Consider the following 17399-nt stretch of genomic DNA (forward strand, 5'->3'; position numbering starts at 1 on the left):
TAACAATATAACACATTTAAAAAACCCACATTACGTTTTAAAATTTTAAAGCCAAACTACATGGTTTTGTTCTACTCTTAGAAAAGAACTTAATGCATGTAAACAGGGAAATTAACCTGTTTTTATTAAGTGGAACAGTGGAAGACTTATACAGGACATTGATTAAATGTCAAAAGGCTGTAAATATGTTCTGAGAGACATTGCAATCAGGAGAGACTTTGTTGTAGATATGCAAAGATTCATTGTATGAATTGACAAGTACAATATTTGGAGATTAGACTCCATCATTAAGAAATTAAGAAATTATATATATATATATATTTATATATAGGGGGTTAGAAAGCCTGAAGCTAATCCCCAATGGAGTCTAGACACCGATGGTGGTGTGAGGAACTCAAAGACAAAAGCAAGGAGCCAATGGCAGTCATGCCGGAATAGGACCCAGGATCCGGGCATGATGAAGGCCGGAGGAGCAAGGGGAGGAGGGTTTTGCACTTAGCCTGAAATAACAACTGAGCAGGAGACAGAAACAGGTTTAAAACAGGGAAATCACGCTGTGATTGGCTCGTTAAATTCAAGGTCATTTCTGATTGGTTAAAATACAACCGAACGTCTCTAACAGCTGTTCAGTTGAGGAAGAGAGAGAATGTGATTAGTTTAGAAGTCTTCCTGCTAGAATTTACGCTAAGCTCCATTGAAATTCTCCTGTATGGGTTTCCCCAATGTGTCTCGCTCTCTGATTTATACGCCACATAAGCTGATAGTGAAGTGTATTAGCCATATGCTATAGTGTCCTGCTTGCTATCAAACAGTGTTGTAGTCTAGACAACCTAAACCAAGAAGTCATCACCAAGACCAAGACAAGACTACAACTTTGAGGGGTTGAGACCAAGTCAACACCGAGACCAAGGCAGGGCAAGACCGAGTCAAGACCAAGACCAGACCATTGCCAGACAGCCTGAGCTACTTCTTCTGTCTCCCGCACCCACTTACTTAGGAGTGCGTGTTAAGGGGGCAGGGAGAGGGGGTTTATGGTAACAAAATTCAAATTAGATATGAGTCAAGTTGTTTTAACACAGAAATAAATCAGACAAATCACAAGCCGTTTAGCAAAATCCTTGCATTTGTGGGCTTGATCAATCTTGAAATAAAATCCTGAGTCCTCTTTATCCGAGACTGAGGCAGAATGCTGTCGATTCCGAGACAAGACAGAGGCTTTCAAAAATTGGTCTTAAGACCGGTTGTACTACAACACTGCTATCAACATATCCCAAAATGCACTGACCACATCCAGGATAGAGTCGACTGTATTCAGTTTTTACATGATCCAACCAACAAGAAGAAAAGTCATGATATCACAGTGTTTGTGTCGAAGAAACACACCCTACAGGAGGGTCTTTTTTTTTGTGCGGCTGCTGGTGTGTTTGTTCATTGTTGGTCCAACCTCCTCTCTCCCATCTGCTGCTACTCATTAGCATGGAAACAGGACCGCGAGTGTTTTCACACATACACACACTGGCCATTAATCAACAAGTCAGACCAGGGTCCATTCCCACACATACACACCACGTAGATGAAAACAAAGACCATACACACACAGACATAGCACCTAATCACAGAAACATCCCAGAGCACACTTTAGTAGGTCTCGACCACACCTCTCGTCTCAGTGGATCAGATCCCAAATGTTTCTTTATCAAATCTGGCCACCTAGTGATGTCTCAATTGTTTATTAGTGTTAGTGTTGACTGTTCCCTTGTGGCACGGTCAGTGAACACAGGGACATTTGTTACCATCATCTGTTCTCTTCATGGGATGAATTGGCACTGTTGGTAATGGTATTACTGTGTGAATATGTGGTTTAATTGGTCTAGCCATCATGTATGGCCACATTGAAGAGAAGAGTGTATTCCCATGACCTGACTGCCTTGAGTAAATGAGAGTGGTGTGTAAAGGCAATTTAGCAAACCTTGTTGTGGACAGAGAAGAATCAAAATTACTATATACTATATCTATATTTGGAAGTACAAGTACTGAGTCTGAATTTGATATTATAACAGAATGTAGATGTAGCGCATTACAAGTAGAATTAATCAAGACTGCATGTCAATTCAATTTCCGGAGGTTTCAGCAGAATGACTTGAAGTCTCACTGGCTTTCTTCGTCAAGTACAAGTACTGAATATAATAACATAATGTAGATGTAGTGCATTGTAACAACAAGAATAGTCAAATATATGAGAGAGGTATAAAAGCAGGGAACACATTTCATAAGACATTTGACGATCCTCATCGTGCACTGTGAGCTGAAGGTGGGAAATTGAGTTTGACTGAAGCAGGACGGGACAGAGCTGCTGCAGCCAGACCAAGAAGAAATTAAAGCCCATATGCAATACAAAAAGGGCTTAGTTATAGAATAAAGACTGCACGAGTTCCCTTACTTGTTGTGTAAACTGTGATTCAAGTCATTTTCACTGTTAACACCTCTTGTGAGTTTCAGTCCGACTCATGACTTTTACGTCATGCGGCCTTTTCCCTGTGTGGTATCAAACAAACATCAGTGCTTCCTGCAGAAACTATTAGCAAACACTTCTGCTGTCCAACCAGCTCACACAGAGGAACACAGAGGATGCTCACTACAGTAAGACAGTGCAGGTCCCTATTACACTGTGAACCAGAGATGGCACCTCAAATAAAGAACATTACAATTGTTACATTTGACAACAGATGCAACACAGTAAAAGGAATGAGAGGATCAAGACTGCATGTCAATAGAGTTTCCTGTGTTTTATCAGCAGAATGATTGAAAGTCTCCCTGGCTTTGTTTTTATCATGGCTTAGATGTTGGATTGTCATCCCAACTGAATCTCGTTCTGGGTAAATAAATGGAGAAATCCCATTTTTACTTTAGCTGTTATTTAGATTTATGTTTTGGCACCTGATATCTGGAACCAAGTAAGTCATCTTGTTGACCAAGAAAAGTGTTCTGCAGAAGTTGAAGAAGAGTTTCTTATTGTTTCCCAGCTGAGAACCTTATTATTTGATCTTAAGTCTTCTCAAAATATAAATACACTGGATGTGTCAAAGTTGCACAGTGTGAAAAAGTTTATCAAACTTCAATCAACAACTTTTACACTTGATGGTTTGGCCATATAGTCAAGTCAAGTCAGTTTTTATTAACATGGACCCACATCCCAACAGAAGCTATTTCATGACAATTTTCACCATACGCTTTAATTACCAAAATTACCAATTCCCCCATGACCAACAGTAGCAGGGAAAGTATTTATGGGACATGAATGTGTACAGGTGGAGAGGGAGGGGAAGAGAGAGGAGCTCAGTGTATCATGCTAAGTCCCCCGGCAGTCTGAGTCTAGCCTATAGCAGCATAAACTAAGTGCTGATCCAAGGCAAACCTGAGCGCTCAATGGTGTCTTTTGCCTCCAATGTCGCCTTCCAGGCAGCTAACCCTAATCTTAACCCTAAACATAACCATTGCCCTGCTGCCTTTAAGGAGATGTTGGTTTGGCAGGGAAGCATCCTCATCATTTATTGCTATGTTTCTCCACTCATTTATTTAGACTTTGCTTTTAATTTGGCAACCGCTTGTATGTAATATTGTGTTTAATCGTGATTTTTCCTCATGTCGAGAGGGGCGTTTAATTAGGAAGTGTGAAGTGTTCAGAGAATACATAAGGAATTTTGGTGAGAACTTCAGGAACCTTGTGGCAGAGAGAGAGAGAGATCTGCTGTCTCTTTCTCTCTTTCTCCCCTCTTGTGGGTCCTATGTGACAACATCTGCTTCCTCCGCTGCTCTTTCCCATCATGCAGTGGGCGTGTCCTTTGTGTTGCCCCCCCCCAGCTTCATTGTTCTAGCCAATCATTGTCCTCGCCAAGCTGTTCCCACGATGCACCAGTAATGACCAGAAGGCGCTGATGGGAGCTGGTTTCTCTGAAGGAATGACTCTGTCTTTACAACCACTTTAACCCCCAGGGAGAAATGACAATAAACTAAATAAAAACAAAAACAATGAGCTAACATTTACTTAAAGAGAGCTGAGGAATATGTTCTGTTTTCAGAGCTTCAATTTCCAATCATAACCCTCAAAACTATGACTTAACTAAAGAATGTATTTGCATGAATGTTAGAAAAGGAAGAAGAAATTTAATGGCGTCATGTTGTGCAGACATTAACAGTCAGAGGTGAGAAACAATCAGGGAAAGAGGAAGAAAGAGGGGGAGAAAGAGTAAGTGAAAGAGAGAGATGGTGCTCTGGGAAAAGATCAGAGCCTGGTCCCTGGGGAGCTGCGACAGATGAAGTAGCTGAATAAGCTGTCTGTCATTGTGTGACTCAGGCTGCTGTGGTCACTTCGTTTGTTCAAACAATGGAGAATGGCTGAGAGAGAAATCTCTGTTTAGATTTAGCCCAAATAATCACTAGTCAGTGATACGTGGGGATTTGTCCTAGTTGCAAATTAAAATGCTAATAAAAGACAAGAGTGGAGAAGAGGTGTAAAGTCAGTGAGTCAGTGTTGTGATGCTGTCTCTTTTGTAGTGACAGAAACTGCATATCAGCAAGAAGGAAAAAGGGGTAAAAAGTACTTTGTGCTTTAACAAAACAATTTACTTGTAGAAAAGACTTTTGTGTTTATGTTTTTAATTTTGTGCTCAAGTGGCATTTACAGTAAATCAGAATTTCAATGACTAATAATGTGTTGTATTGGCTTTATTAAAGCTAATACAACACATTATTAGTCAGTCAGAAACAGAAGGGCAAATCTAGATGTTCAGCATCAAATTTCCCAAGTTTTCCACAATATGTGTCTTGAGATAAAAAGAAGACAAAAATCACATATAAAATGTGTGAATACATGGATACTGTCACATACGAACAGAGGTGTAGCCAGGGAATTAGGGTCCTGTAAATCTTTTGTTGTCAGAGTGCCCCCTTCATCTTTTACTGTGATACAAACACAAAATTCTCACATGTGCAAAAGACTTCATCTTTAGTGGTTAATTACAATAATTATGTTTTTATACCATGTTTAATGAAATATTACTCCATAAAACCTGTGATACTTTAATTATCAGGTTTGCTTAATAAAGACAATTTTAGAACATTATTTACTGCATTGATGTACAGGTCTTCATTGTTGACACAAACAGAAAAAGGCCTCTTCTCTGGCTTCTACACTGAGGAAGGATTACTGTATTCCATAATAAACAGCAACTGAATAAGAGTTTGCTGCAGTCATGAGCTCATCAGTCAGTGCTAACTAGTGTTCACCCTTGATGTTTGACGAGAATCTACTTTCAAGGTAAGATGCTGCAAACTGTTGCTTGATATCCTTTATGGGTACATGTTTTTCTCACATCCTCAGTAACAGAAGAAGATAGAGGGAATGCTGCTAAATTTAATGGCAAAATAACTATTGTGATGTTAGCTATCTAGGTAAATTTCCCATTTGTACATACAAACAGGCATTAAATTCCAGGTTTCTTGAGGGATCCCTATGTTGGGCACTAAGTAAGTTGCACTATTCCCCTCACTACTACACCCCATACAGATGTTTGTTTTTGCACAATGCTGCTGATGCTGAACTGAACCTTAGCAAATATTAGTATGTCTGTATGCCTTTATTAGAGAGCTTACAGGAAATGAGTGGGGGAAAAAGCTAAGGAACAACTTGCAGGTAGCGAGGATGTTGTGGTCCAGGATCAGAACCTTAACTTGCTAGAATGCAAAAGTGTCCCAGTTTCTTTAGTTGGTGTGTGAGTGTGTGTTTGTGTGTGTGTGACAGGTGACCAGTGTGTGAACAAAAGAAGGCTCATTGGCCAAGTGTGAGCTCGTTTCTGCCGTCCTTGTTGCCCTCTTCCCAGCAATCTCTCACTCTCTCACACACTGACACACACAAACCAACGGACATGTTGACATGCATTCTCATACACTGATACACACATTACATTCAAACTGATCTTTGAGATGAGACGGGTGAGGGAGAATAGAGAAGAGGAGAGGAGAAGAGAGGAGAGGAGAGGAGAGGAGAGGAGCGGAACATATGAATGGACAGATTAATCAGATTATAGCAGAGACACACTTAAACAGCCTGTTCTCTGGATTAGCTACGGTCCTGCCTACTCCCTGTCAGAATAAAAAAGTGTGTGCGCGAGGAGAGAAAGAGAGGGGACAGAGTAAAAGGGACAGACACACATGTATACTATGTGTCTTTTCAAATGTGTATTGACATTTTGTGTTGCTTTGAGTGTTTGTGTTTAGCAGTGAAGATCACCCATGCTTGTGTACAAATTATTATACAACTGAGATATCCTTCAGAGCTAACAAGAAGATGGAAACTGGCTAACCTTTAAAGCCCCATGTGAAAAGGAAAAACTGTCTTATGTAATAAACACTTATTAACTATTAAGAAGTTTCTATTTCCCCCTCAGAAGTTCAAAGAGTGCTGTTCTTTAAATGCAGCAGGGCAGCATATGGCAGCCAGTGACCAGGGCTTTGTCTGACTATTGATACCAGAGAGATGCAGAGAGGGAGGATGTGAGTGTGTGCGACTGTTCGGGGCCGGAGGACAGCCTAACAACAACAAAGGACCAGCTTTAAGCCTGTCTCCTGTGATTTTCCAACTCAGCGAAAAGCTATTGTGGCACTAAAAAAAGTTAGGTTAAAAAGCTTAGCATGGTATGTGCTAACAACTGCCTGCCGCTTGTATAATACAAGCAAATACTTTTTGAGCAGTCACAGTTGCAGTGTTTGGAAGGGCAACGGCCCCCATTTCTACAACCACTGTGCAAGTCACTGCTCAATATGTCGGTCTATAACTTGACTTATTATGTGACTCTGTATCATTATATGAAGGACTACATGCACTTAACTAGACTTTCTTTTACTTTACTTCATTCAGCAAGGCCATGATTTGTGTTTATTTGTGTGTGTGTGTGTGTGCGTGTGTGTTTGTACTTGCTAATGTGCTCCATGTCGACAATTATTGTGGCAAATTTCTGATAATCTGTAATCCAATTTCACCGTCTTGTGTGTGTGTGTGTGTGTGTGTGTGTGTTAATGTGAGACTGCGAACCAGATGAGTTTCTTTGATGACTACTTTTACACTCACAGTGGTCGCTAAACACACACACACACACATATACACAGAGTATTTAGGCAGGGGCAACCGGGACTAAATCCAGACTGGTGGTTACTCTCTCCAGCTATAAATATCCCTCCGCTTAAAACAAGATCACACTCACACACCACACACACACACACACACACACCACACACACACACACACACACACAAGCGCTGATGCTCATGTAAAGAGGCTCATAGAAAAAGCATTCCTTCACAGGCACATGAAGACACAGACTAATATAAATACACACACACACTCACACACTCACTCACTCACGTACTCACACACACACACGCACACACACACACACACACACACACACACACACACACACACACACACACACACACACACACACACACACACACACACACACAAATACTCACACAAAGAGATGGCTCTGGCCTTAGAGCAGGCTAGCTAAGTGGTTTATGATTATGGGGTGTGTCTTTGTCTCATTTAGTGGTTCCACAAGGAGACAGTCTTCTGCTGTGTCAGACACACACACACACACATACACGCAAATACCAACACACCATACTTAACTGAGGGAACTGCAAATGTAAAGTAAAATGTCTGCATATGAGACTAATTTATTGCTAATGTTTTGCTTTGCCATCTTTTGTGATAATGCAAAGCTCCAAAATGTAGCTAAAGCATCAGTTGTACACAATAGATGTGAACGCTTTACTTCACATTGCTGTCAGGTAATATTTTTTGTTCTCCTTATATTGTATGTTATATCCTCTAAGAAAAAAACACCCACATATATAAATATAAAATCCTTCAACACCAGACATGCTATATTTCATTCCTCTTTTATTTTGGAAAAATATTGCGCTGTTTCCAGTAATAAAAATGACAGGCTCTGTACATACGACTTTTCTCTTAAATACAACACAGTCACAGGGGTCTCAAGTGCCTAACACATACATGCATACATACATACTTACATACATACATTATCTGCCAAATAAAAACTTAAATTATAACAGGTTTAAAAAAACAAAGTCACAACAAGATGGAACACAAATAATTACATAATTAAATTAAAAGAATACATTTTTCTTTAGATAACAAATAAAACAAATTATCCTAACCAATGGCAGGCAGGGTGATGGTGTCCTTCAATTGGCTAATAGTGGAAGACTGGGAGTGAAGGGAGCGGGAGTGGGCAGTGCATACATTTGACACCACACACAGGTATCATCACCTCTTCTGTACACACATACACACACACACACACTCATACACACACACACAAACACACGCACACCTCCATAGTGCAATGAGGTCTTGGCAGTTAAGACTAGTCTTTTATAGCTCGGTGTACTTGGAAACACAACAGCATCCTCAGAGGAGAATTTTGCAACTTCTTTCAGGTAATTTTGTCAATAAATCGTGACCAATGGAGCTGCCTGGAAAAAATATGTATTGGATGATTACACTTTCCTTATGTTTTGTCTGATTTGTTTCACCGTCTCTTCTTTTGTTTGGTCTCTTACCCTGATTGTTGTGTTTTAAAAGTTGCCCTGCCCATTACATTGCCCTTTGTATCTCAACCTTCAGGGGTCAGGGGGCCAGTATGGCCCAACAGGATCCATGTTGGATCGATCTGCAGTCACTACTGGAGTCTTCAGTTCTCTATTTTCTGCTGAGAACCAGCTCAGCCAACACTGTCTCTGTCAGTGCTGCAGGGTTAAAGATGTACAGCTGCTGTAGAAGTCCCGCTGTTTTTAACTTTGTTTTGTCAGGAAAGCTCCAATTTAGATTTGAATGAATTTTTAACAATAAATACAGCACAGCAGTACTAAAAATTAAGTACAGGGAATACTATCATTACTTCATCCTTTACTCTGCAGCACTGCACAGAACATGAACTGTCCAATATCCTCAACAGCTTTTACACTGCATTGTAAAACCACAGTACATAACAGTACTACAACAGTACTTAAAAAGTTCTCAGTACTCCGAAGGTACTACACTGTTCATTTAACCAGTACTCCATGGTACTACAATATCATCGGTCAACATTAAAGTCAATACTCCATTGTTAGTCCTGGTACAAGCAGTAAATCTTCCACAGCTGCATGAGTACTCATTCAGCACTGTTTCTATACAAAGTTTGTACGAGTGCTTGCACTGTCTTCTGGTACTTCATCCATAGCACTGAGTCAGCATTAGACCTAACATCAATTGCAGGTCAAACATGTCAAGTATTCACCCGTAGTACTACTGTAGTACTAAGTCCATGCCAAGTCGGTACTGACTCTGTGCTGGCTCAGCAGCACCTTGGCTCAAAGTCCTCCGGTAAATCCCAGGGAACAGCAGCAAACAGCAGGAGTAAAACCTCCTGGAGACAAGCTGAGCTCTACTGCTCAGGGCTGGTGTGTGTGGACCGCCATCAACCACAGGAAACTGGTCTGATCTGGTCTGGAATGGTATCATACCTGTAATACAAAAAAAAAGAAAAGTCAGTGTTTAGTAAGTGTTTACCTGTGTGCTGGGGAAAGTTACAATTATTTGGTATATTTCCCGGGCACATTATTCTATTTTTTGTGTACTGACCTCTGTAGCAATGATACATTCATCTTTTTGGTCCGACATGACATAGACGGACTGGTATTTGGTGTCGTTGGTACACTGGTACCTGCTGTCACTGGGACTGTGGCATTCAACATCACTGGTTGACTGGCATTTGACGTCACTGGTTGAGTGGTATTTAAGACCACTTGCTGCGTGATAGTTCAACTCGCTTGATGACTGATATTTTACTTCGCTGCAGCCTGGTGACTCTTCTACTTGTTTTGTTTCTGATGCGTCACTGTGGGACAAAGAAAAATAGATTCAGAAATGCCTTCCTTCACACAACATATGCTATCATTGCAACAAAATTTCCAAGCGGTCTATCTGCCCAAGTATATGTTTTGTATGTACCTGTTTCGTCTCTTCCTGTAGCTTTCCTCTGAGTTGGACTCATCCAGCATATCACAATTAACCACTGGCTCATCACACTCCTCTTCTTTACACAGCGGCAGCTCCTCAGGCAGGAGCTCATGGACCAGGTTGTACTCCACACTGGGGTAGCGAGTCTTAAAGCCATTCTTCTCTGATCCGTTGAGCCCGCTGATTCCACTCAGACCACCCAGTGATCCAGAGAGGTCCGAATGGTAATCCGCCTTCTTGTTGGTGTTTTTTATGGACGTTGTCATCATAGTGCCCAGTTCCTTGTCACTGCGGAGACAATTGTTGGTGGTCGTCAGGTTGTTCATGGTCTCGTGGCTTTCGCTGTGGACACTGTCACTGTGGTGACTGTGACTCTCCTGCAGTTTGACCCGAATGTAGACCACCAGTACTGAGCAGCCTATCAGGATCACTAGAACGAAGAAGACACCAGCACACACAGCCGTCCAGGGGAATCCACTGTCATCATCCTCCTCGTCCTCAATATTTTCACTTTCTAGGGAAGAATATCGTCGATCCGGTCCATCCACCACTGGCTGACCCCTGGGAGCCTCTGGTAAAAGGAACTGGCAGTTGTGACCACCGTAGCCAGGAACACAGGCGCACACATAACGACCACCGCGCTCATGGCAGGTTGCTCCATTGTGGCAGGGGTTGTGATGGCAGCGGGAGATGGGGGTGCTGCAGTTTTCACCCGTATATCCTTTGAAAGAAGCAGAGATTAAGAGTCTAGAAACAAACTACATACATATGACAAATAATGTAAACATAATCCCACAAGGCACATCAGTTGAGTGCTGTCATACCTGGAGGACAGGTACAGGTGTAGCTGTTCACTCCCTCCTGACATGTCCCACCGTTCTGACAAGGGAAGGACAGACAGTATCCAGAGACACTGCTGCTGTCCTCACAGCTAGGACCTGAAAATCCTTCAGGACACTGACAGAGGTAGGAGTTCACTAGATCCACACATTCTGCACCTGCAGGAGGGAGAGAGATTGAGACACAGGCGGAGGATTAGTCTCCAAATATTTTAATTCTAGGTTTGGGTTTAATTGTAGGTGAACTTACAAACACAGAGGACAACTTACCATTCAAACAGGGGTTGGAAGAGCAGTGGTCAATTTTCTTCTCGCAGTTGAAGCCAGCGTATCCCATAGGGCACTGACAGAAGTAGCCACCTTCAGGGTTGTCTGCGCAACGCCCGCCATTGAAGCATGGCCCATCTGCACAGGTATTGGCACTTAACTCACAGTTGTTGCCATAGAAACCAGGTGGGCAAGTGCACTTATAGCCGTTATCATTGTCCTATATTGGAAATAACGCAAACAGTGGTTACACACATGCTTGTTTCCATGAGATGCTTGTTTTAATTAACACTTCACTTCTCTTAAATTGATACTCACAGTGCAGCTGCCTCCGTTGCGACAGGGGTTTCCAGAACACTCGTTGACCTGGATTTCACAGCTGGCACCTGTGTATCCAGGCAGACAGGAGCAAGTGTAGCTGCCCTGACCTGTGTTGGTACAGGTGGCTCCATTAAGACAGGGCTTATGGTGTGTACAATAGTTCAGATCTGGAGACAGAAACAAGAAGCAACAATTAAAAACAAGTACAGTTATAATAATAATACAGTTCAATATGAAACAAAGAGGGACAACTGAGACCTACAGGGTCGCAAAAAATAGTAAATCTCTTAGTAAACTCACCCTGATTGCAGAAGAGACCACCCCATCCTTCCTGACAGTTACATTGCCAGGGCTGTTGGCAGGTGCCATGAAGGCAGCCTGGGTAACGGATACAGTCATCACAGTAACGCCCACTGAAGCCCACACGACACCTGGGAACACAACATTTTGTAAATACTGTGTTAATAACAATCTATCTATACATTTATGATCCAAGCCACTCCCAGAACAAAGACTGAATGTTCACTGTCTGTGTGACTTACTTGCACTCTCCAGGTTTCTCACAAAAGCCGTGTTCTTCATCACAGCCAGGAAGACAGATTGCTGCAGGGAGGAAACAGAAAGTGACAGGTGAATCATGAGAAATGCAGTTTTGGAAAACATGATTCACTCTTCCATTCACAGAGGGCTTTTTAAAACGACTACATGCTTGCCTGCCTGTCTGGTTGGCACTTCAACCTTCTTATCTACTAGTCTATCTATCAGTCTGTCTGTGGTGGTCTGTCTGCCTTTCCAATTTGTTTACAGGCTCACCTGTCTGTCGTCTCTTGCATTCTCTCTGTCATAGAGGCCTAATAAACCAGAAAGAGGCTTGCGAAAAAGGGATAAAATCTTGAGGGTCATTAGATCATCCCTGACCATTGGCTGAAATGTGTTGATATCTGCTGCAAAAGTTACTGAAAATGTTATCTTCTAGCTTTAACAGCCCACAGGGAGCTTTGGTGACGAAATGGGGGAACCAGCCAACAAGCCCTCTCCTTTAACATGGTTTTTCTGTAACACAAAAGCATCCCACACAAAGTCTCTTTTCTCCCCTTGACTGTGTGGGTCAGAAGTCCCTTTTCTCACCCTTGGCCTCTCTCTCCCCTCCTACTTCAGATCCTCATCTCCTCCCTTCCTCTTCCATCAACCTATCCCCTCTCTTTTCCTCTTCTCTTCTTCTTCTCCTCTTCTACATTCATCCTTTCCCTCCCTGCTCCTCCCGTCTTTCCTCACTCCCCTCCACCTCCCCCTAGGGCCAGCTGGTCTGTGTGGAGCTAACCACCAGACAGCTGCTCCATTGTCTCCTCTCACCGAGCAGCTGCCCCCTCCACAACAATACACAACTCCGCTCGGCCAATCACCAGCCTGAGGCACAACAATACAGGACCCCTACTTGGCCAATCGGGGAGGAGGTTTGGGGCAAGGAGGCCCCAGTGGTCTAATGGAAGGCACGCGGCGTGTGAATTACTGAGGAGCCACTGCGGCTCATTAGAATAGAAGCCTCTGGTACTGTGGGATAACTAACTGACGCCTGTTGCACACGGGCCCCGCATTAGGAGGTGGAAAAAAGTCCCTCAACAATAAAGATAGACAAGTGATTAAATTTGAAAAGTAATAAACTTTTCGAAAGCTTTTGACTCATCAGTGTTAGTTTATAGCTCCTTAGTTAAATAATACATTCTTGAGCTGATAGTGATTCCTCTTGTTTTGAGGCAGTATATTGGGTTCAGACACTCAATGTAAACATTAGCACCTACTATTGACTTGTGCTGCTCCTTCAGCTTATCTTTCCCACACGCAGCTGCCAGAGAATTTATATATTAACTAGACCTACAACTGTTCCCTTTTACCCCCTATTTATGGCATGTCCTCATGTTTTTCCACACAGCCTGAATGATAGCGTGTTGGTTAAATAAACAAATCCACTTACGTTCAGTGCAGTAATGTCCCTTCCAGCCAGAGTTGCATATGATCTCCCCGCGCTCACCGCAGGTGAAGTGGCCAAAAGCATCGTCTCTGGGCCGGCAAAAGACAGAGCAGCCTTCGCCATAGTAGTGCTCATCACACAGGAAGCGGTAGGAGTAACGCAGCTCAGTTCTGCCACTTGTCTGCATATCTTTGGACCACTCTTCTCCCACAGTGAGGTGACGCTGAGTGGTGATCCTACTGATCAGACGCTCCGGGTTGTCTGCAAAAGTCAATGACGCAGCTTTTTATTAGTCATATGTTATTACTGTTTACTACTAGTGTTATGAATGAATGCTTGCAGCATGATGTTTTACATAACAAGTGCTATGAAAGCAGACGGAGTGACACTGTAATTGTCATAAATTATAACTTTTATTATTTTCATCTCATTTGTTTACTAGATTTAAGATATTTGTATTATTTTTATAAAGAAGATTTCTTTGTTTGGCCATTTATAGAAAGACAGTCCCACATACATTAGTATTTTTGTTTTGGGAAGATGGTTTACTGCCAGAAATAAAATACTTTTTAACGGTTTTAAGAAAGTAAAGCGGGGGATTCTGCTACCTAAAAATGTTGTGTAAAAATGTAAAAATTGTGCACTATCCTGCTAAGAAAATAGAGTGTAGGTTACACTTGGTGACTGCCAACCTTTTTATTATCTCCACAACCACCACCAACACACATTTTTTAAGTTGTGGTCAGTTAGTCATCATTAGTGCAGTGATAAGAGCAGGACATAAAGATAACAACAGTGAATATAACACTGTAGGGGCAAATCTCAACTGGCACCTGCAAAAACTGTGGGTGGCCTTTATCTTAAGTGTTGTTAAATGTAGAGACGTTTGACACATAAACTGTCTTTTAATCAAGTTATTTATCATCAAATTTAAAAGTATATATGCCTATATGTAGAAGGCCACGGAAATCAAATAATAAGTCATCTACTTGGCGAAAGCCCTATATGTAGGAAAGAAATGCATATAAATTTGCTCTTGATAAATGTGTCAGCATACTGCTGGAGAACATTCATCAAACGTTTTGTTGTCCTCTTTAGCACTAATGACTGAGCACTAAGTGAAAAGGCATGCTACTGAAAGAAAAACAAGGTCTCTATAAGCCTTCTGGCCTGTCTTTGAGTTACACTGTTACCTTCTCTGGCTATCACCCACCTGTTGTCAGGTCGTCCAGGGAGTCAGTGTGCAGAGCTTCAATGATCAGTGAAAACGTCCCCTGAGGAGAGACAGAGAGAGTCAACAGCTGCTCAGCCTGGAGGCCTAACTCCCTCCGCAGAGCAGCAGAGGGCCATTAGGAGGCCTCCCAATAAACTTCACAGCCTAATTCCCGTGTTGATTAGGGGCCTAATAAGGGCTACTACCTGCTCCTTTTTCACACCCCTGCTACTATGACACTCTGACACCGCAGTAAAACCAAACGAGGCGGAATTTCACGCTGCGATGCCAATGATGTGCCAACTCAGAGGATGTTAAATTTCCCACCACGCCTGGTCGGAGGAGAGGAGCGTTTGGTGAAAACACCCCCCCCCCCCTCCCCTCAACACACACACACACACACACACACACACACACACACACACACACACACACCACACACACACACGCCCTCCTCCCCTCCCCGTTTTATCCTACCAAAGAGCACAGAAATACTACAATAGCCCCTCTCACACAGTGCTGACAAAGACCCTCACAAGTGTTGAGTATGAGAGCATCTGTTGCGTTTTGCACTCTTCAAAGCTAATATGCCCCAATGGAATAACACTACAATAACTTCGCAGTCTCCCAGTTTTAATTACTCCTAATGACACACATCGTAATATATACCACAAATAGCCTAGTCTATCAAACCAAAACTATAAATGAAAAGCACATAGAGTTAATGTTCTACTGTAATGATGCAGGTTCTAATGGCCCTAGGGGCAGAGATACAGTATTGCACATAGTAATTGTCAGAAGATGTCTATAAACACTTACCGGCCATGTGAAGCCAAAGGGGAAGCGGATTGGGTTGGTGAAGCTCTCCGCGTTGGTCTCCGGCACCTGGAAGGAGTTGGAGCCGAGGACGGGAGTCACAGCACCGCCGTAGGTGCAGGGAGGCTCGGGGGAGACGTTGGCCTGGTAATGCTTCAGACAAACCCGAAAGAAAGTCTTGCACTCACACTGCTGGTGCTGGCCTTGCGGATGAGCAGAGCCACCGGGGCAGCAGTTGGAGTTCCCCGGTATCCCTTTCTTGTTGAGAAACTCCTGCAGCTTCAGCTCAAACATTCCGGAGCACAAAACCTAAAACACACATACAACCACCCCAGTGTGTTTGAGACAGGTAACTTCAGAATGTATTTGGAAAAATAAGCAAATTCCATAAAGTACTTTAAAATGTTTTACAGCCACAAAGGTCTGCAGGCACCGCTTGCGTTTTAATACTCTTTAATATTAACCAATCATCTCATTGAGCCTACCTGGCAGGTGAGCAGGGAGAGAGTGACAACCAGGAGCAGACACAGGCGTCCCATTGTGTTGACAGCCCTTCAACAAGCAGTGAAAGCTCTACAGGTCGGTGTAGCCCGGCTCAAACAATCATGAAGAAAGTAAAAAAAAAAGCTTTCCAGTATGTCACAGTCAAGGTGAACTCTTGAAGCGCAGGAGGGAAGATCAAGTGAAACTTTGGTGCGTCTGCCTTTTGCCCCTTTATTTTTCCATACAAGGAACGGGTTTTTTGACAGAGAGAAAACAAGAAAAAAGTTTTACGGTGTAAAGTAATCCTCAGCAGAAGGATCCCCTTGGAGAAGCGTGAATGAAATCCCGGGTGGACATGCACGATAGTTAATTCCAGTCAATCGTTAAAGGAGAAAGAGGCAGCTCTCGACGGCCTTGTTTATTTTCCCACTTGATTGATATAATGATATGCTGATGCTAAGTCTCCGTCTCTCTGTGTCTCTCTCGGAGTAACAGTGCGTATGTCTGATGGGTTTCCTGCCCTGCACAGGGTTTTATACGGGGCCAGCAGGCGTAGGGTAATAAGATGCAAATGAGCCCCTCTGCTTTCTCTTCTTCCCCTCCCTTCACCACCACCACAAGTCCGCCCCGGGGCCATCACAAAGAAAGAAAAGGGGGGAGGAAGGTGGTGGTGGTTGGGGGGGGGGTGCAACTTTTCCAAAACCCGCCCCTCTACCCCCCTCCTCCCTTTCTCTCAAAGGGACAGACCAAATGGCTAGTGAGCTGTTAAATGTGCAACAACCCCTTGCTTCCCCTGATGCCTCCCTCCTCTACAACACAACACACAGGGCCCATTTAGATTCCGACAAATTATTTAACCTCTGCACAGAATCCTCTACATCTCAGCAACAGGTGACTTATACACGCAGCGGACAGTCCGACGGTGGCTTCTCATATTTGGGGTTATGGTGAAAGCCTTGGCTGGCCAGTTCCATGCATGGCCAGCCGACAGCCAGCCGTCCCAACTGTGTTACAGCGACCATCTGCTCCGCCACATTCCTATGGTGTTACCCCTGCCGTGGTTTTCACATGTTCACACCCCCAAAACAAGTCGATTTGTTCCTATTACCTTATCTTCCTTTCTTGGTTGCATGTCCTACACCATACGTTCCCAAGTCCAGCATTACTTTATGTAATCTAACGTAATTGCTTCAAATGTTGGTATTCTGATTTACTGGTTTAATGGGTGAATAAAAAATGTCAGACAAGGCATTTGTTCGATCTTTTTGGCTGATTCCCTTAAAAAATAGACTAGTCTATATCATAACTTCACATAAATGTATGCCATGAATATATTTGGCAATCATTTGTTCCAAATATGCCAGATGTTTCATCCCATAAATCTGACTTGATTGCGAAGAC

At 42.9% G+C, this 17399-nt stretch overlaps 1 protein-coding gene across 1 annotated transcript; it reads right to left on the reverse strand.

Moving 5' to 3' along the window:
- Positions 1–7946: 7946 nt before the first annotated feature.
- On the reverse strand, positions 7947–16549 carry dldh (dihydrolipoamide dehydrogenase). Its single transcript, XM_032519053.1, has 12 exons — positions 16001–16549; positions 15519–15824; positions 14700–14760; positions 13490–13747; positions 12060–12120; positions 11818–11948; positions 11515–11684; positions 11200–11416; positions 10915–11088; positions 10082–10811; positions 9713–9968; positions 7947–9594 (listed from the first exon to the last, which is right to left on the reverse strand). Exons 1-12 carry the CDS (start codon positions 16052–16054, stop codon positions 9589–9591), a joined length of 2424 nt encoding a protein of 807 aa, XP_032374944.1. The 5' UTR covers positions 16055–16549; the 3' UTR covers positions 7947–9588.
- Between the last annotated feature and the right edge of the window lie 850 nt (positions 16550–17399).

Source organism: Etheostoma spectabile, chromosome 1 (genome assembly GCF_008692095.1).
Source record: "Etheostoma spectabile isolate EspeVRDwgs_2016 chromosome 1, UIUC_Espe_1.0, whole genome shotgun sequence".
Classification (NCBI taxonomy): domain Eukaryota; kingdom Metazoa; phylum Chordata; class Actinopteri; order Perciformes; family Percidae; genus Etheostoma; species Etheostoma spectabile.

Bases quoted from the DNA above. Each gene is read 5' to 3' on its own strand.
- dldh (XM_032519053.1), bottom strand. From the start codon at position 16,054: ATGGGACGCCTGTGTCTGCTCCTGGTTGTCACTCTCTCCCTGCTCACC. The intron at 14,761-15,518 runs GTAAGTGTTTAT...GTCTCTCCTCAG, and splicing joins CCTTTGGCTTCACATGGCCG to GGGACGTTTTCACTGATCAT. The intron at 11,949-12,059 runs GTAAGTCACACA...TTGTGTTCCCAG, and splicing joins GAGAAACCTGGAGAGTGCAA to GTGTCGTGTGGGCTTCAGTG.